The sequence below is a fragment of the Anser cygnoides genome, chromosome Z (genome assembly GCF_040182565.1).
Source record: "Anser cygnoides isolate HZ-2024a breed goose chromosome Z, Taihu_goose_T2T_genome, whole genome shotgun sequence".
NCBI classification, from domain to species: domain Eukaryota; kingdom Metazoa; phylum Chordata; class Aves; order Anseriformes; family Anatidae; genus Anser; species Anser cygnoides.
In genome coordinates, this window is record NC_089912.1 from 78,148,850 (window position 1) to 78,169,729 (window position 20,880).

Here is a 20,880-nt window from a genome sequence, read left to right on the forward strand (position 1 = left end):
AGGGATTATTAAGTATAAGAAAAACAAGTATATTATTTCCCATTTGTCTCCCTTTCCTACTCAGTAGGAGCAAAGTTGTGTAACCAAACACAGCAGGAAGGTCTTCACTTCTCAAGCTTAAAGGAAAAAAAAATCTATCTAATCATCTTTTTATTTATTTTTCAATGCCATCTCTTCCAAAACAACCAGCTAATATATCACCAGCTAAGAAACATTTTCTTTTATGATAAGACTGCATCCTGCCACCTACAATATGAGGTTCCCTGTCACATTTGTCACATCCAAATTTGCACAGTTAGGGCTATTACATTCTCAAAGCACAAAAAAGACATTTCAGAACAGAAGCTGGTCTTTGTATCACCCCATCAGCTTGTTTTGATCCAGAACTCCCAATACCTTGTAATCCTGAAGCACCATGCTGACTCACACCCATCGGATGTTTCTCATCTCTCCTTCCCAAAAGGCCCTCAACTTCTCACTTCAGAGACCTCCATCACACCACTATACTGTAACATAATTTGTTTTTCTATCCAGCCCCGAATGCTTTTCCACATTGAAACAATCATTCATTCACCAAACCAAATCTCTGTTATCAAAAATTCACAAGAGGACTCCACTGGGAAAAAAATAAAATGTGCTAATGGAAAGACAGTGCACACCTAGCCTAAACATGTGAATATATTAAATACAATATTTCCAACTGTCAGTGCTAGATTCTCTCATCAATTCAGCCTGATAAACTCAGGTTTTCTGAAAACTCTTGGCTTTCTAAATACAAACACAGCCTTGTAAAGAAGACAACTTTATTTTTCATGCTGTGGGTCTTTCATTTAATCTCTCTTCCTTGAACATCAAGCTGTCTGTCTTCTACAGAAACTCATAAAATAGGTACATAATCTATTAGGCCTGCAAACCTACCAATCTACACTGTGTTAAAGTCCTTAGTTCTCTGCATAACCTTTTTATAACAAAGCCACCAGGTTAGTGAAATTTTGCTGGCCAACATGAATTTGAAAGTGCTCTAAAATAAGCAATTCCATGGTTAAAATGTACATTAACATAAGTATGACAGCCAAGTTCTTAACATTTAGTATCCACAAGACAGTGAATTTTAAAAGAGGATTGGTAGTACCTTTGCTCTGAGGAGGTATAATAAAATCCAATACATGTGATTTTTTTTTTCCTGCTAAGGCATTTAAGCACAATTTTAACGCATGTACTCTTTCCTCAAGTGCTCTAGCTACCACCATCCCCTCTGGAAGACTGCCTTAACAAATAGATTAAGCAGAGACAAAGAAAGTGCTGTAGAACAAGGCTAGTCATCCATGTAATTACTAATGTGCAGACTTCTTCCATCTGTACTGTCAGAAATTACTCCAAAAAGGTGTTCACGTCTCTAAGAGATAAAGTGTGGAGATTACATAGCAGCATATTTCTGTTCCTATCCCTTTCTCTTTCTTCTATTCATTTCAGTGGACTGCTGTAAACATTAACAGTAGAAGCCATCTTCCTGATTGACTAAACAGGAAAAGGTGAAAGGAAAATATAAATAGGTGGTAGGTACAAAACCCACCACACCAACATTGCAACTCCATTTGCCTAACGTGGTAGGATGCGCCTAACATGGTAGGATGCTGGGAATGTTAAAATACTGACTTTTATTATTAAAGGCTGAAAAATTATGACTTTCAAGTGCATTAACACTCTTTACAGTTCTTTTTTTTTCCTCTGCATGTTTAATTTTTCTATCTATTGTTATGAAAATTTACCTCTTCTTTCAATGCATGTTTCTTCTGCTCCAAACAGATTTCTTTAGCACGCATCAACTGCAAAGTCTCCTTAGAAACTGCATACTGAAGCTTTTCCATACGTTCCACTGCTGCTGCCCATGCTGCCTTACCGAATTTTTTCTGGTCTGCTCGCATTCGATCATACACAGCTACAGAAGGGGAGAAAAAGTAGAAAGCTTATCAATTTTGTCTTCAAATCTCTAGTAATTTTACTGTAGAGACCATGCACACATTTGTATCAAAAAACATACAGAGTTCTCTTAGTAGAATAGACATTTTACAGAGTACTAACATTCATATCCAATTATTCTTAGGATTTATACAATTAGCTATTTGTTGATAATTTCATCACTGTAATTCCAATTTTTGTTATTCACAGAGGAACTATTCTAAATACATAATACCTGAACATCTGAACCACAAGTTCAAATTCTTGACTTAGTAAAAACACTGTTTAATGTTACCATGTGGTCTTAAATTGCATCCCAAATTTCCCCTGCTTCAGAAAACCTCTATCATCACATACTGGTCTCCAGTTCCCTTGATAAATTCTACATTGCAGTAGTAAGTTTAATAGAAATTTGCACAGTGAAACAAGAATTATAATTTAAAACAAAAATTTCATCTTCAAGTCAATTACAATTCTACAAGAATAATGAATTTAAATAACAAAAATTAAAAAATCAAAATGCAAGTTATTTGACAGAGTTAACTTAAATTAACTAATAAAGTACAATCTGCCCTTGATTCAGACTCTCTTTTTGAGCCCCAGACAACACCTGAGCTAATACACATGAGATTTTCACCGTTTTTAACATACAGAACAATCACACGATGCTGTACTTGCAAAAGCTTTGCAAAGCAAAAGCCATGAAACTCAACCAAAAGGGTAGCATTTGGTCCCTAGATGTTAAAAGATATTACATGCTGTTATTGGTAATAAATACCTGTTTGTAGTCACGTGTTTTTTCCCCTGTCATGTGTTATTATTTTGGTATATAAGACCTCCCTAAAATCAGGAGGAGGCCAAAAAAACCCACACATTTGAAAAAAAACAAAAACAAAAGACATAGCAAAACAAGAAAACAACCTGCACACCAAAGTTCTACAGTTGTCAATAATCTCCAGACATTTTGTTTCCCAGTGTTCTTTCTCACAATCCTTACAGCTGTACATAAAAATATTATGTGGAAAAAAATAAAGTAACTATAAATATACATTCTTTATTAACTAGGGGGGTATTTTACTTGGCACATTTATCACATTAGAAAAGGAACTAAATACATTTAGAATTTGCTCTAATTAAATGCCAACATGCTTGAACTGGTTTAGTCACTTTTTCCAAGTAAGGTGGAGTTTCATGTTATCCTTAACCTGGGTTGTCACTGAAAGGAATTGTTTTGCAGTGAGTGACTGCTTCTCTTGAGGCAGATCTAGCAGTCATGCAGGGAGATGACAGGAAACCTACCCATCAAAAAAGATTTTCTCCCGGGGTACAGCTCATTCATCTTGTTGTACAATCACTATCACTAAAGGCAAAGAGACAGGAACCTGCAGTCAGGCAGGGAAAAGAGTGGGACATAAACTGTGCAAGTGGTAGCCCACAGTCAAACTAAAATAGGTAACATGAAACCGCACCCTGAGGTTTGTTTGCCCTAATTAACCCATTTAGGTTAAAATGGTACAAGGATAACAATACAGATGTCTATGCAAGTCATACAGCCTTGTTTAACTGCACCAACTCGTTTAGTAAAACTGCCGCAGAGGTTGTATCCATAAAGATTTCCAAGCAGAGCAGTTTTCACTGAATAGTTAAACCGAATTGTTACTCGGTATTTAGAACTATGAAAAAATGTACAGAAAGGCCGGGGAGACAGGAAAAAGAAATGAACTGAAAGGTAATAGACACTTACGACTGCGGTCTGCCATAACCAATACAGAAGACAGTATTCATCAGGGACTCTGTGCTCCCTAAACCTTTTCCAAATGTACAATGCAGCTAATAAAATCACGCTGAGAAGATGCTTGTGAAACTTTATTTAATAATTTCTGTTCTGCCTGCTTCTGATGATGTTCTGAAAAGGCTTATTGGTGAAAGATACAAATAGACATAAAGGAAAAAACAAATGGGAATGATGACTGCATTTTTCTTACAGAAGACTGATTAAAAAAATAAGTCACACAATGCAATACAGAGCATGACAAACATTAAATAAACTATAAAGATCTTTTATTTGAAGTATAGGATAGTAGAAAATAACTACCTTTCTGTGCTTTAGCTGTTATTTCAAAGTATTTAACCGTAAGATCTTGAATAGAAAGCACAGCCATGTGGGCTTTTCTCTGCCAATCGGCATCTTCTTTTTGCAGACTCTCAATTCTTCTGGGGCCTAGGTAATCATTCGCTATTGAGATCTGAAAATAAATCAGACCATAATTAACAACACGATTAAATTGTTGCTATTTTGCAAACAGCGATCAGTTTCAGTGTGGCTAAGAAAACACTTTAAAGAAAGAAAGAAAAAAAGGAGAGAAAACCACCAGCAGATCACTATGTGTCCTACTCAACAGAAAAAAGTGTTTTTGTTGAAAAAGTACATTTGTGGTTTCGTTACTATTTTTACTGAAAGCACAACAAACTCCAATATAAATCTGATTTACCAATAACTTTTTGTTAAATATCATATGTTCAGACAAAAAGCAGGCTTTATGCAGGCTTTTTTCCAGCCTGGGGTATTCTGGTCTGAAGTAAACTAAATCTCTTAGGTCAGAATGAAGCTGGAAACAGGGAATGTGCTGGGGTGCTGGGAAGTAATCATCGGTTTTACACAGAATCACAGGGTGGTTGAGGTTGAAAGGGACCCTCTGGAGAGTCAGGGACTGGGAATTCAAATACTTTTTCATTCCTAAGACCAAAGCAATTTGGTAACTACAAGAAGCCAGTAAAAGATCCGAAGTTTCTTTTTAAAATTCATAAAATTTATAGCTTTCTCTCCCAAACTGATTTTTTACTCACTCTTTAAAAGTTAAGGTTATCAGTAGTCCCACTGCAGAAAACAGACTGTATTTCTAAGTAATTAAATATTTAAGGTTGATCCTGCAATACCAAAGCATTGATTTTGAATATTTTTATATTTTTATAGTTGAATATTTGAATATTACTTTTCAAATACTATTTCATATTCATATATTTGAATATTTCATTTATCTCAGTCAAGAAGGTACCTCACTACACAAAAAAAAAAAAAAAGCCAAAAGTACTCATAATCTTCTGTGTAACCAGGTATTTTCACCTGAAGTTCTAATGTCTCAAATATTCATCTCAATTTCACAAAGCTTCAATCTGATCTCGAAAAACCATTCCATTCTACAGGTTTACTACAACATTCAAGATCTACTTCTATATGTGGGAAAGGAATTCACAGGGAGCTCTGTGCTGTTTCACACATCCCTGAGTTAGAGATAAGGAGGAAAACAGCGGTAGAACCAAAAACTTGAGCAAGGGCGAGATAAAGTATACTGGCTACAGTGTTAAAGATGAGCTTTGGGCAGTGGCCAATTGCTGGCTGGCTCAAGGCGTGTGTCTGAGGGTCTCTAACCAGGTGTAAGACAGATTTGGGCGCGTGGACAGCACGTGGGGCTACGGGGAAAGTATATGTAGTAGTGAAAAAGGGCAATAAACTTCTCCTGTTCAAGAGCCATCAGGAGTCCGTGTCTTGCACCCCTTCAAATGGTGACCCCGACATGATAGGGAGGAGCAGCACTGTATGAGCGTCCGAAGGGAACCCAGCTGAATGAGTCAAGCTCGCAGCTGGACTGCAGCTTCAGCCCCGGGCCATCGCCTGAAGGACAGGTGAGCGGCTGGGCATTAATCGTGGGAGCTAGCCTTTCGGCAGAGGAAGAGGCTACAGTGAAACTACTAACGCAACTCCTTATAGCCAGGGGAGTAAAAAACGATCCATTTAAGATAAAGCTATTGAAATTTTTGCGAAAACAAGGGCTCCCCTCAATGGCTTCCTCAGTATTTGATGTAAAAACCTGGGACCAAGTAGGGGAAAAAATACGGGAAGCAGCATCCAGTGGGGATACTAATGCTGCTGAGGTGATGACTACGTGGCGGCTGGTGACTGAGACTTTAAGATCATGGCAGGCAGAAAAGGAAATACAGAACGCCGCTGCCCAGGCAGTAACAGCAGCCGAACCGAGATCAGAGCCTGCAAGGCCACCAGAGTGGTGCAGTTTGATAGACCTGGGGGATGACAAGGAAGAGGGCTGCGGACCACCACCGCAGAGCCCCTTCCCGCTGACCCCCCTCAGCTCCCGCCTTGCCTGCCCCCGATAATGTCTCCCTCGGGGCCTGAGCTTTCGACCCGCGGGAACGATGGGAGCTGGTGCGCCAGGAAGCGCTAAAGGACGGGGATCAGTGGGAATGGCTTTCCCGGTACAGGTGCGACCCAACGGTCCAAATGAATATAATGCCTTCCACTGGGACCTAATTGAAGAATTAAGAAAGACTGTGCCTACATATTGATTACACGCACCATTTACTCAGCCACTGTTAGAAAACATTATGACGGGTCAGTTGTTGGTGCCGTATGATTGCCGCCAGCGCCGCCACCCGCCCCGCTGTCAGCTCCGGGCCCCCACTCGTCACCGCTGCTGCCCACCCCTCTGGGCTGGCCCCCGCCCCCCCCCTGCCGCTGGCAGCTCAGCCAAGGATGTGGGTGGATCCCCCAGAAAAGGCAGCCACAGACCTCAGCAGTGAACACAAACTCAATTAATCCCAGCAGCTGAAGAAAGTTTTCAAAGAATATGGTGCTGTAGGGCTTTCATTCCACGCTGGAATTTCATTAGGATCTCTAGGAATCTTCTACCTGGCTGTGTTAAGTGGTGTGGATATGACTGCAGTTCTCTTCAAACTTGGTTTCAGTGAATCATCGCCGCGATCTAAAAGGGCTGCTGGTACAGGCACATTTCTGTTGGCATATGCTATTCACAAATCGTTTGCTCCAGTATCACTCAGCATTACTATAGTTTCTGTGCCATTTATTGTCCGATACTGCTGGAAGATTGGTTTCTTTAAACCTCCTACCCCAAATCCGTGATAACTTCTTATGGTTTTTATTTGCCCAACATGGGGCTCAAAGAATTTGAGATAAGGATGATAGTCGAGAGAAGTAATGGGCAAAACATGGACTGGATTTTTTTTTTATGAATGTAATAGTTGTGAAGAATTTAAGAAAGCAGCAATTGTGAGGAATGTTTCATATTAGTGTGGTGAAGGGATGAGGGGTGGTGTGTGTGTAAATTGTCCACCTCGTTGGTGTTGTGATGATGTTATGTTTATTTTAGTGTGGGGAATTCTTTTTTTTTATGTATGTGAAGTTTGTGAAGATTGTGATAATTGTAACGTGAGAGTATATTGGAATGTAGTGGGTTTACGTGGCAAGGTATTGGTAGCAGGGGGCCATAGGGGTAGCTTCTGTGAGAAGAATCTAGAAGCTGCCCCATGTTAGGTAAGGGCCCCGGTGCTGACCAGAGCTGAGCCAATAAGCGATGTTGTTTGAGCCTCTGTGAGAGCAGATGTAAGAAAGAGAAAAGAAAAAAAAAAAAGGAAAAAAAAAGGAAAAAAACTCTGTGCCACACAGCAGCTGGGACAGTGAGAGGAGTGAGGAACAGCCTTGCAGGCGCCAAGGTCAGTGAAGGAGGAGGGGGAGAGGTGCTCCAGGCGCCGGAGCAGAAGTCCCCTGCGGCCTGTGGTGAGGACCATGGTGAAGCAGGCTGTCCCCCTGCAGCCCATGGAGTACCACGGTGCAGCAGGGTTCCACGCTGCAGCCCCGCTGCCACGGTTACCACCGTGGACACCCTTTCAGCAAGAACCAGAGGGAGTGCCGGAGTGGATGCCTCCACAGTAACAGACGCCACGTTGTGGTGTACTCACGTTCATAAAATTCCATTGAACGTCAAAGGACCAATTGGGAATGACTGTAGTGTATTGCTGCTAGGACGATCAAGTACAACTTTGACCGGATTGTTTGTTTTGCCAGGGATAATTGATGCCGATTATAATGGACAAATCCAAACTATGGCTTGGACACCGTCTCCACCATTGTCAATATCAAAGGGAACTAGAATTGCTCAATTGATTCTTTTCTGAGTAGTAGTCTGCAGGACTTGGTTCAAGAACAACTCCAACAAGGACATATTGTTCTGACAAACAGCCTATGGAATTCACCAGTGTTTGTTATCAAGAAGAAGAGTGGGAAATGGAGATTACTGCATGATTTGCGACGAATCAATGCAGTGATCGAGGACATTACAGCCAGAAAACAAAAAAAAAAAAGGAGAAAAAAAAGGAAAAAAAAGAGAAAAAAGGAAAAAAGAAAAAAAAAGTACCTTTGAATATTGTATCAGACTCGCAATATGCTGTAGGTGTTGCTCAGCGCAATGAGAGGGCACATTTCAGACATATCCCGAAGGAAAACTTGTTTCTAAAATTTAAAGAGCTATTATTTTTGGTAGAGCAGCGAGTGCACCTGTATTGTATTATTCACATGCAGAGTCACACCATGTTACCTGGTATTTTTGCAGAGGGTAACACACACGCTGACCAGCTAACTAATATGACCCTGACTGCCCTGGTGCCTAAGGTGCTGGAGCAAGCTCGGTTATCCCATGTCCTTTTCCATCAATCTGCCAAAGTCTTGGCGAAACAATTCACTATATCGATCACTGATGCCAAATTGATTGTCCAAACACGTCCTGACTGTCAACAACATGTTTCGACCCTGTCTTTAATGGTAAACCATAGAGGTCTACGGTCCTTACAGTTATGGCAAACTGACGTAACGCATATTCCAGAATTTGGTTGCTTGAAATATGTTCACGTATCGGTAGATACTTTCTCTCATGCTATTTGGGCGACAGTTGCGGTGGGTGAAACTAGTCGCCATGTCCAGGCTCACTTCCGTGTTGCTTTCGTGGTGCTAGGCATCCCAAAAGAAATAGAACCCGACAGTAGCCCCACCTATGGTAGTCACTCCCTTCAAACCATTTTTCAAACTTGGGGTATCCAACACATCACAGGCATTCCTCATTCCCCCATGGGTCAAGCCATTGTTGAGTGCACACATCGCACCTTGAAAACACTGCCAAATAAACAAAAAGGGGGAGACACCCAGGAAACACCACAGAACAGGTTGGGAAAGGCACTTCATGTAATGACTCACCTATCATTACCCTTTCCTCACAAAGAGGTACCGCCCACAGTAAAACATTACAAAAATATGAATTCCGCGCTGTCACGGGTGCCATAGTCAGAGCAGGCCTTAGTAATAGTAAAAAACTTAAATACAGGTCTTTGGGAGGGACCCCAGCCTCTAATAACTTGGGGTCGAGGGTATGCTTGTGTCTCCACAGGTCACGGACCAAGATGGGTACCAGCAAGGGGGGTAAGGCCATGGTTGGCCTCCTCCTCACAATCGCCACTGTCATCGGTTATTGCCAGCCCTGGGTCTCCATCCAACCACGCTGCAACATCTGGGTCACCCTCGCCAACATGACAGGACAAGAAGCGATGTGCCTGTCCCAGGCTAGTGCTAATGACCCGTTCATGACATGTCTGGTGGGGAGCCCAGCAGATAACAAAGACTGGACTATCTACTTGCCGCAAGCGCCCCTAGAGCCACAGGAATTAGATATCCTGGGATGTGAAAGAGCAACAGCGTGTGTAAGGTTTAATTGCTCAGGCAAAAAAAACAAATCATGAAACAAATGGTCAATGCCACACTTGCTCCTTATTGCGATGCATCTCTTTATTGTAATTATACAAAACTATAAAAGCATCCTTCCTTGCGCCAGGAGCCGCTCTGTTCGGCTGTGGGATCGACTGTGAAACAGACGCCCCTAGGTGCACCCCGAGCATTTTCCTCGGACGGGTCTCCACTCTCAGCTGCTCACCACGGGAGCAGACAAGGACCTCCCGAAGCCGCGGACAAATTATTTTAAGTTATATTTTCTTGTGGTATGAATGAGAAGTGCAAGAGGCCTCTTTGCATGATTGTGCTGTGCAAGTGAGAAGCAGCATCGCTGCGAAGCAACAGCCCTAGCGCCTAGTGGCTTGTTGACTGATGTAGATTCTAGTAGGCACGCTACTTTACAATCGTAATTCTGCATGCGATTTTCACCCTGTTGCTTATTGTACCTTGCTTATTGCAGTGTCTGGGGTGATTGATAGAAAAATCTATAGAAAGCGTTTAGTTGATTGAAAATAAAAAAGGGGAAATTGTGGGAAAGGAATTCGCAGGGAGCTTTGTGCTGTTTCACACATCCCTGAGTTAGAGATAAGGAGGAAAACAGCGGTAGAACCAAAAACTTGAGCAAGGGCGAGATAAAGTATATTGGCTACAGTGTTAAAGATGAGCTTTGGGCAGTGACCAATTGCTGGCTGGCTCAAGGCGTGTGTCTTGAGGGTCTCTAACCAGGTGTAAGACAGATTTGGGCACGTGGACAGCACGTGGGGCTACGGGGAAAGTATATGCAGTAGTGAAAAAGGGCAATAAACTTCTCCTGTTCAAGAGCCATCAGGAGTCCGTGTCTTGCATCCCTTCATCTATATATGCATTTAACCCATCTCTTAGAAAGATGATTTTTGAAAGTAAAAATATAGAGATACAGTCTATGTAATTATTCATTTACAGAAAAATGTTTAAAGTAGTTTAATACAGTACTTTAATCTACTTCATACTTCTACTTCCAAAGCCATTAAAAAAGACATAGGCAAAATAAAAACATGAACAAATTGTAAGTGAATATTAATCTTACTAGATAGGTTGTAACATGTAATTCAATGAAGCACACATGTCACAGTTTCCACAGGTAATGCTTATGAGTGAACAGACAAGAATTTCTAAATGAAGTCAAACTGTAGGTATACATCAATGAATGATGACTGGTAAGTTAATGCTTTCCATTTACACAGAACTATGAAAAAGAAAGCTCCTTTGAGAGGCAGAACAAAAATACAGTTAAAAGTCTTCCTTCTTTACTCCTAGACAAAGATGAGGTATTCTGATACAGAAACTGACGTGGGATCACTGAGTAATGTAACATTCTCGTTAGCCATCATTTCTAGGAGAATAAGAAGCCTCAAAGTAGCATTTCTTCACATTTCTTCATCTAGTTTTGCATGCCAAAACATTATTCACACAGAGCACAAGCTAGAGATTTAGCATGGCACAATACAAGCATGCCTCTGTTCCAAAGAGCGAGTATTTACAAATAACAAAAAAGGGAAGCATCTTTTTGGCCCCACTTGGAACTACTGCATTCATGTTGTGGCACACAGCACAAGAAGGATGTGGACCTGTTAGAGTGGGTCCAGAGGAGAGCCACAAAGATGATCAGAGGGCTGAAGCCAGGCTGATGGATTTGGGGTTATTCAGCCTGGAGAAGAGAAGGCTTTGGGGAGACCTCATTGCAACTTTTCCGTACTTAAAGGGGGCTTATAGAGAAGATGGAGAACAGATTTTTACACAGGCAGAGTGTGATAAGATCAGGGGGAACAGTTTTGAATTAAAAGATGGGAGACTTAGATTAGATGCTAGGAGGAAATTCTTTACTCAGAGGGTGGTGAGGCACAGAAGCAGGTTGCCCAGTGAAGCTGTGGATGCCCCATCCCTGGAAGTGTTCAAGGCCACGCTGGATGGGGCTTTGGGCAACCTGGTGTGGTGGGAGGTGTCCCTGCCCATGGCAGGGGCTTGGAACTAGATGGGTTTTGAGGTTCCTTCCAACCTGAGCCATTCTATGTAGATAATTTGTACCTATGCTGTTCCAAGTAATACACTAAATTCAAATAAATGAGCATTCATTTGGCATGATCTGGTCTGGTTGGAGATGTCCCCACCCATGGCAGGGGATTGGAACCAGATGAGAAGGAGCCCCCGGTGGAGCAGGTGGATGTGGCCTGGAGGAGGCTACGGCCCATGGAGAGCCCCCGCAGGAGCAGGCCCCGGGCCGGAGCTGCAGCCCGTGGAGAGGAGCCCACGCAGGGACAGGGGCAGAGTGACCATGAAGGAGTGGTGGAGACAAAGCTTCAGGGACTGACCACAGCCCCCATTTCCTGTTCCCCTACATCATTTCAGTGGGAGGAGGTAGACAAGGGTGAACGGAGGGGAAGGTGGTAGTTGTTTGCTTTTAGTTTCTCACTGTTCTAGTCTGTTAGTAGTAGGCAATAAACTTTTTTAATCTCCCTATGTCCGTGACAATAATTTTTGAGTTATCTCCCTGTTCTTATCTCAAACCTTGAGCCCTTTCCGTTTTATTTTCTCTCCCTTTCCCTTTAACGAGGGAGAGTGAGAGAGTGGCTGTGGTATAGTTCAGCTGCCCAGCTGGGTAAAACCACTACACGATAAGCAGACGGCCATGGTTCTGCAAAGCTTTAGAAAGTGGGGAAAACACAAGAAGATTGAGTTGTAAACGTTTATGAGGATTGTTCAAGGTGGTACAGATGCTCATAAGAAACTTTCCCTTTATGCATCTGTTCATAGACATTCACATTTAAGATACCAAGAAGCATTCTCCACTAATGACTACTATTTCAAAGCTGGTCCCCAAGAAGCTGCCTGAACAGGAACAGACCAACCTCACACCTTGGGGCTACTGCAACAGTAGCACACTAAATAAAAGGTTCAGTAGAAACCTGGAAAGAAACATAGGACAGAAGCACTTCACTTATGAGCCTTGATCTACCTGATTTTATGCTTAACATCTATAGCTACACAGCTTGTCAATTAGCAAGACATTCAGAATAGAGCAGGTGAGGAGATGACGATTCTTCCTGAAGTGTAGTACAAACAGACGACCAAGGCATGTCCAGTGTACATGATGTGCAAGGAGAATACACAGGCATTTTGACCTCTTCATTACATAGCTTCAATAAGGCAGCAGAACTATTGCTCTCCCCACATGCACACAATGTTAACTTACTGGCTCCAAAGCCATCACAGAATGGCTGAGCCTGGAAGGAACCTCTGGAGGCCATCTGGTCCAATCCCCCTGCTCAAGCAGAGACACCCAGAGCAGGGTGCCCAGGATCACATCCAGGTGTGTTTTTTTTTTTTGTTTTGTTTTGGTTTTTTTTGGTATTACCTCCAAGGAGGGAGACTCCACAGCCTCTCTGTGCAACCTGTACCCATGTTCAGTCACCCACACAGTAAAGATGTGCTTCCTGGTGTTCAGAGAAAACCTCCCGTGTTCCAGTTTGTGTACACCGCCTCTCGTCCTGGCACTGGGCAACACTGAAAAGAGACTGGCTCTGTCCTCTTTGCTCTCTCCCTCCAGGTATTTATGGACATCGGTGATGTCCCCCTAAGCCTCCTCTTCTTCAGTATGAAGAGTCCCAGCTCTCTCAGCCTCACCTCGCAGGAGAGACGCTCCAGTCCTTTCACCAGCTTCATGGTCCTTCACTGGACTCTTTCCAGTATGTCCACTTCTCGTATACTGGCAGGCCCAGAACTAGACACTACTCCATGTGCAGCCTCACCAGTGCTGAGTACGGGAGAAGGATCACCTACCTCAACCTGCTCACAATACTTTGCTTAATGCAGCCCAGGATACCACTAGCCTTCCTGGCAGCAAGGACACCTTGCTGGCTCAGTTCAGCTTGGTGCCCACCAGGATGCCCAGGTCCTTTTCTACAGAGCTGCTCTCCAGCTGGGTGACCCACAGCATGTCCTGATGCCTAAGGTTGTTCCTCTCCTTCCTGAACTAAGAAAATGATGGAGGTGGGGGCATTTCTAAGGGAATGTCCATTCAGTAGATGGAGACAGAATCTAGATACCAGTGGGAAACAGTCTTTGCCAAGTAAAAAACCATAACTGTTTCCTTAAGAAACGTGGCTAGGTAGGACATAAGGATAACCCTTACACTACTAACTGAAAAGCTTGTTCCCTTCACAGCCATCAAGTAGCCTATAATAATGGGAAAATAAGCTGAACCATTTGACCGTAAGGAAACACTACGTTTAGTCCTTACTACTGTTGTTTAGGATATCCACAACTGAAGACCTGAGTACACTGCTTGTCCGATCAACCAGAAGCAACTGAAGTTTAAAGTGACAAATTCAGAATGAGAAACTACAAGAATACAGGACAAGAGCCTTGGGAATCAAGAGCTACAAATGCTCACAAGAGGATATATATATACAAATAAGTATTAAATTGCAATACACAATTTAAAATATATAATTATATTTATATAGAAGATATATCAACTCTAATTATTTATAGTTGTATATTATCTTAGGAAATAGAAAGTCCATGGAAAAAGCTAGTTGTCTAATTAAGAATGACAGCTATAATAGAGAAAAAAGTTGGGGAGAAAAGAGACAAGCTGTCTATGGAGGTTGCGACTCATGAAGAACACATGGCAGTTTGCCTACCCACCTACAATACCTTTATGAAAGAGGAAGAAGGAAGAAACAATGCTCTCAAATCTGCAGTTTATCCTAGCTGACAGTTTAAAGAGGAAAAGGGAAACACACAGGGATCACTAAACAGCAATTTGAATAGGCCCATCTTTTTGAAGACTTTGTTTTCTATGTTCTCTTCAGAATTAATCCCTTTTAATAAATGCATTTGTGACAGTAATAAATGTCATTAAGAAATTAAAGGAAGATTCTATGTGCTACTGCATTCCATTACTGTTTGCAATGCATGCGTAATATATTTAGGCTTCATTTTGCTCACTGCACATCTCTATGATGCCAGCATCCTTTGTTTTTGTAGTCCATAAAAAAGCACAGGTCATTTTATAGAATAAACAGAAACAGCAGAGAGCAGCTCAGCAGAAAGGGCTCTGGGGTACCGGCTGACAGCAGGCTCAGCATGAGCCAGCAGCGCACCGAGGCAGCCAAGAGGGCAAACCGCATTTTGGGGTGCATTGAGCACAGCACAGCCGGTCGGATGTGGTGATTCTCCTGCTATGTTTAGTGTTGGTGCAGCCTCACCTTGAGCACTGTGTGCAGTTCTGGGCTCCACAAAATAAAAAAGGATGTCAAGTTACTTGAAAGCATCCAGAGGAGGACAACAGAGCTTGTAAAAGGCTTGGAAGGCCTGTCCTGTGAGGAGAGGCTGAGGACACCCAGGTTGTCCAGTCTGGAGCTGAGGAGGCCGAGAGGCGGCCTCACTGCTCTCTGTGACCTCCTGAGGAGGGGGCGTGCAGAGGGAGGTGCTGGCCTCTGCTCCTGGCCACTGATGACAGGACACAAGGGAAGAGCACAAAGCTGTGCTGGGGAGGTTCAGACTGGACATTAGGAAAAGTTCCTTTACTGTGAGGGTGGTCAAACACTGGGAGAGACTTTATAGAGAGGTGGCTAGGTGCCTATCAGTGTTCAAGAGACATTTGGGTAATGCCCTCGATAATATGCCTTAACTTTTGGTTACACCTGAAGTGGTTCTTTTCTATTCTGCGTTATCAAAATGACTACTGTCCATGATAGATATGACTACGAGAAGATGCTGAAGAATTAAAATTGACAGCAAGAAAGAAAAACTAAAAAAGTGCCATCATCTAATTGATACTTTTTGTAAACCTATGTTAATCTACTGCCATCATCTAATTGATACTCCTTGTAAACCTATGTATATGCTTCTGATTCGGTAAAAAACTATATTAGTTAAAAATTAGGAATTTTTGATATAGTTGAAGTTTATCTAACAAAGGACAAACTCACTTTTTGTTCTGAAGTTCCTCATTTGGACTTAAAGTTCTAAAATAAGTGTGGTCTATGAGAAAATAAATCTCATCTCACAACTAGATCACATAGCCAAATCATACAACCATAGAATCATTTATGTTGGAAAAAAACCTTCAACATCATCAAGTCCAACCATCTACCTAACTACCAAGTCCAGCACTAAACCATGTCCCTAAGCACCACATCCACACTTCTCTTAAATACGTCCAGGAACAGGGACTTCACCACTTCCCTGGAGAGTCCATTACAACTTCGTGAAGCAATTCTTTCTGATATTCAATCTACACCTACCCTGCTGCAACTTGGGGTCATTTCCTCACATCCTAAGATTACTTTCTATCAATTATTTTCTCAGAAAGCACATTCTAGCTATATCTTCCTAAAAAAACTGTGTTCACTTTGAGAAAAATCCAAGCTTAATTGTAAAATTGGCTAAATATTTTTTTTTCTGAAGATGAGATTTGCTTTATAAGGCTTTCATATTTTGCATGCTTTGAAACTAAAAAAAATATTTACAGCTTTCACAAAAGTAGTTGTCAGAAAGCACACAAGAAAAGGAAGAAACAGCAGAAGCCATTTATGTCAACACATGATCGTAAACATTTATTTCCATTTGGTATCACTTCAGAGTAACTGATCGCAAAAACACATTCCTACACTGCATGGGTATGTATCAGAAAGAAAACTAATTAGTTCTTCAGAGGAAACAAACTGAAATGAGGTCCTCAGCCTAGTCTGTGAGAAAGTGAGAAGAAACAGGAGAGGCAAAACTTCTCTACTGGAGTACACAATCATGCTTCTCCAAATAATTTCAGAGATATTGCTGTTATGTCACATTTTTATCCCTTTTTTAAACAGAGAAAAGTAGGTTTACTGCAAGAAGATTGGAGAAACAGGCCTGCAACTGTAAGATTTTCTTAAGTTTTATGCAGTATACATCTCCTAAGTACAGAAATACTCCTCAAGGCTCTTGAATATTTTTAATTCCTGACTCAAGACAACTGGAACAATAAAGGACAAGGCTGACAGAAAACAGACTTAGGTCACATCACATTATCGCCTGTCCTATCTCTACAGCTCCCTTTATTATCTTCCTAGACATAACTGGGAGAAAAGGAAAAGAACCCACAAGATTTAATACTAGGTCACTATATCATAGGAATGAAAAAAGTAAGTTGAGGGAGCACTACACATGGCAGAGGCAATATACAAAGAGGAAAACAACTTCATACGTAAAGGTATGTTTCAGTTCAACCCCTTAGCTGCCTCTCTTTGACACAGTCCAGCAGGCAAAAAAAAATACTAACCACAGCATGCCAGATATATAGTGAGAAAAAGCATGCATTTCAGCTTCATCACACATTCAGGGACTCTTAAAGCTTGTCTTACAGGTTTTAATTTAATTATGCTCCCAGCTAGTAACATGAACCCAACGTTATTTCCCAACAGATGTTCTAATGCTGTATGTACAGCCATAAATACATGCAGTGAAAGCACTGAGCTTTAAAATGGGCTTTACAGTTCTACTGGTTTTATCTAACAAATACTGAGATTAATTTTAATGTTAATACATCCAAACCAGCTCAGATTAGAGGGCTTTGAATCCTCAACATATCTGAAGCCTGTGACTACCATTAAAAACTCCAAGGGCTTGATTACCTGCATCGATATATAGGAGAATGACAGAAATATTTTAATTAAGGTATTAGCAGTAAAGGCAGTAACAAACTAAAGAGCAAATAGGATGTTAACACATACAGAAAAAAGACAAAACAAGAACGTCATTGTACTGCAATCTACAGTGGTGAATGTTTTTTCCAGAACTATGGAGAACAATGAGAAATTAACAAGTATTCAGAAGAGAAAAATATAGAAGATCAGAGTTATGACAAGAGTAAAGAGGAACGATTGGGATTATTCAATTGCTTTTCTTTTTTTATTTTTCCTCCAGACCCATGACAGTGTATGTAAGTGCTAAAGTTAAATTACAGTTAAAATATTTTAATTAGTAATTGACAGGATTAAGGCTAATTTTTGTACCCTGAGTTTTGGCTTCCCTATTTATCCATGCATGTGTGATACAACCTTTACTAACTTTTCAACTCCACTGATTGAGTTTCAGGTTAAAAAAAGTTCACCTACAAAAGGTTAATTTAAAAAAGAAGGAAAAAATACTTGTTACATGAACACATCACTTAAGAAAATGAGCTCAAGTGTTAAATTAAATTAAATTGACTGTTTCAGGAAGCTGTAGACTCCTTTTGTGAATGAAAACTTAGTATATGCAACAAAATGTGAAGCACATATACACATTCATGAATTCTTGATGTACAGTTTGTATATACAGATATACTGAACAAAAGGAAAATAAGAACCCTTAAGAATTAGACAAGAAATCTGAATAAATCCATATAAATACCCAAGAATAGGAATACTACAAAGAACTGTAGTAACTGCAAATAAAGCCCTAATAGGTCCAGCATAAAGTCAGCAAAAAGTATGAAAGGTTAGAAAAATATGTTTGTTTGTTTTTTGTTTTTTTTTTTTTTTTAATACTACTGAAAAAAAGTACTAGATTTCAATCCATTTACAGATTTAGGAAAACTTGGACTTGCAAAATTCACAGTCTCATGAGTGAGTTTTTCTGTCTTCGAAGAACTTCTTAAGCTCCCTTCCTTGCCTTACACAGTCTGCTTTTAAGTCTCTTCCTTCTTTCTTATTCCTTCCCTGTCTCTATCATGGCAGAAGAAAAAAAATCACATCTGTTTATATCCTCACCCCTAGAGTGACACAAGTTAGTAGTTTCTTCATGTTTAAAATCCTTTCGTATTTTGATCAAGATGTATTTTGAACGCATACTTTTGTTTACCATCTTCCTTCACCCTTTCCCCAAATACACTATCCTAAGGTCAGATCCAAGGCTTTTTCTTATTAAAAAAAAAGTGAAAGAAATCATAGAATCATAGAACATCCCGTGTTGGAAAGGACCCACAAGGAATGGAACCTAACTCCTACAATATTTATACAATACTTGGACAACTATCATTATATCCTTTCCCACAGCATTCATGATTTATAGATCTATTTCTTATCTTAACGTTCATTGCCTTTTTTGCCATTCAAAGCATGCAATCTGATTCATTTACTCTCCTTGCATTGAGCCTGTTAACGGGAAATACCTTTACCATTCTCACTGCCGTCCTGCAACTATTCTAATGCTACAGTATCTTATTGGGAGGAAGGAACAGAAACTGCAGTGTTCACAATGCAAGTATATGGAGACACATTCACAACTGCATAGAATCACGGAATGGTTTGGCTTGGAAGTAACCTTAAAGACCATCTCATTCCAACCCCCTGCCATGGGAGGGGACATCTCCAACCAGACCAGGTTGCCCAAAGCCCCGTCCAGCCTGGCCTTGGACACTTACAGGGATGGGGCATCCACAGCTTCTCTGGGCAACCCGTGCCAGAACATCACCACCCTCTGAGTGAAGAATTTCTTCCATTTCTTCCTAACAGAAAGAATTCTTCCTAATTCTTTCTTTTAGTTTAAGGCCATTCCCCCTTGTCCTATCCCTACACTCTGACAAGGAGTCCCTCCTCTGCTTTCCTGTAGGCCCCCTTTAGGTACTGGAAGGCCACTCCTTACCCACCAAGAGGTCTTTCTGTCAGATCCATGTCTCTCCAATTTAGAGACTAGGATATCATGGGGAACAGTGTCAAATGCTTTGCACAAGTCCAGGTAGATGATGTTAGTTGCTCTTCCCCTGTCCACCAATGCTGTAACCCCATTGCAGAATGTCCCCAGATTTGTCAGGCATGGTCTGCCCTTAGTGAAGCCATGTTGGCTGTCACCAGCCACCTACTTATTTTCTATGTGCCTTAGCATAGTTTCCAGGAGGATCTGCTCCATGATCTTGCTGGGCACAAAGTTGAGACTGACTGGCCTGCAGTTTCCCGTATCTGCCTTTTTTCCTCTTTTAAAAATGGGGGTTATGTTTTCCCTCTTCCAGTCAGTGGGAACTTCACTGGACTGCCACAACTTCTCCAACATGATGGCCAGAGGCTTAGCAACTACATCCGCCAGCTCGCCCAGGACCTGCGGATTTATCTCACGAGGTCCCATGGACTTTTGTACCTTCAGGTTCCTTAGATGGTCTCAAACCTTATTTGCTCCTACACTGGGCAGTTCTTCATTCTCCCAGTCCTGGGTGGCTGGTGCTCTTGCTAGTGAAGACTGACACAAAAAGAGTCATTGAGTACCTCAGCCTTCTCCATATCCTGGATAGCCAGGTCTCCCTCTTCCTTCCAGAGAGGGCCCACAACTTCCCTAGTCTTCCTTTTATCACTGATGTACATACAGAAGCCTTTGGTGTTGCCCTTGGTATTCCTGGCCAAATTTAATTCTAAAAGGGCTTTGGCTTTCCTAACCTGATCCCTGGCTGCCTGAACCATTTCTCTGTACTCCTCCCTGGCTATCTGTCCTTCCTTCCACTCTCTGTAGTCTTCCTTTTTTTCTTCTTGAATTTGGCTAGGAGCTCCTTGTTCACCCACGCAGACCTCCTGGTGCTTTTGTCCAACTTCCTCTTTGTTGGGATGCATTGCTCCTGAGTTTGCAGGCAGTGATCCTTGAATATTAGCCAGCTTTCTTGGGCCACTCATCCCTCCAGAGCTTTGTCCCGTGGTACTCTACCAAGAAGATCCCTGAAGAGGCCAAAGCCTGCTCTCCCAAAAGCCCATGGTAGAGCTTGCTGTGCTACCTCCTCACTGCCCTCTGAACACAAAACTGCACCATTTCATGATCACTGAAGCCTCGTCTGCTCTTGAGTTTCACATTCCCCACAAGCCCCTCCCTGTTGGTGAGAATGAGGTCCAGCACAGCACCTCTCCTTGTTGGCTCCGTCACTTGGAGAAGGAAGTTGTCATCAGTGCATTCCAGGAACCTCCTATGCCCTGCTGTGCTGTCCCTCCAACAGTTATCAGGGTGGTTGAAGTCCTCCATGAAAACCAGGGCTTGTGAACGTGAGGCTGCTGCTGTGTGTCTATAGAGGGCCTCACCTGCTTGGTCTTCCTGGTCAGGCGGCCTGTAGCAGACCCCCACTACAATGTCCCCTGTCCTTGCCCTCCCTGTAATGCTGACCCACAAGCTCTGTCAGCTCCTCATCCATCCCCAGGCAGAGCTCCACACACTCCAGCCTCTCACTGACATAGAGGGCAATGCCCCCTCCTTGTCTCCATGCAATGCCCTTACCTTTTTTTTTTTTCCCCTCTAATAATTCAGAAAAAAAAATCCTTTTTAAGAATGCTGAATGGCAAGTCGTTTTCAGAGAA

The 20,880-nt window shown here is 41.8% G+C and overlaps 1 protein-coding gene across 2 annotated transcripts in view; it reads right to left on the minus strand.

Moving 5' to 3' along the window:
• Positions 1-20,880, minus strand: part of JMY (junction mediating and regulatory protein, p53 cofactor) — a 79,330-nt gene that overhangs the window by 34,688 nt on the left and 23,762 nt on the right. For both annotated transcript variants that reach the window (XM_066988488.1, XM_048079532.2), the window contains exons 3-4: positions 4,055-4,205; positions 1,770-1,939 (exon numbers count right to left, since the gene is read on the minus strand). In XM_066988488.1, coding sequence (XP_066844589.1) covers positions 1,770-1,939; positions 4,055-4,205 — 321 coding nt within the window. The remainder of the gene's footprint in view (positions 1-1,769; positions 1,940-4,054; positions 4,206-20,880) is intronic.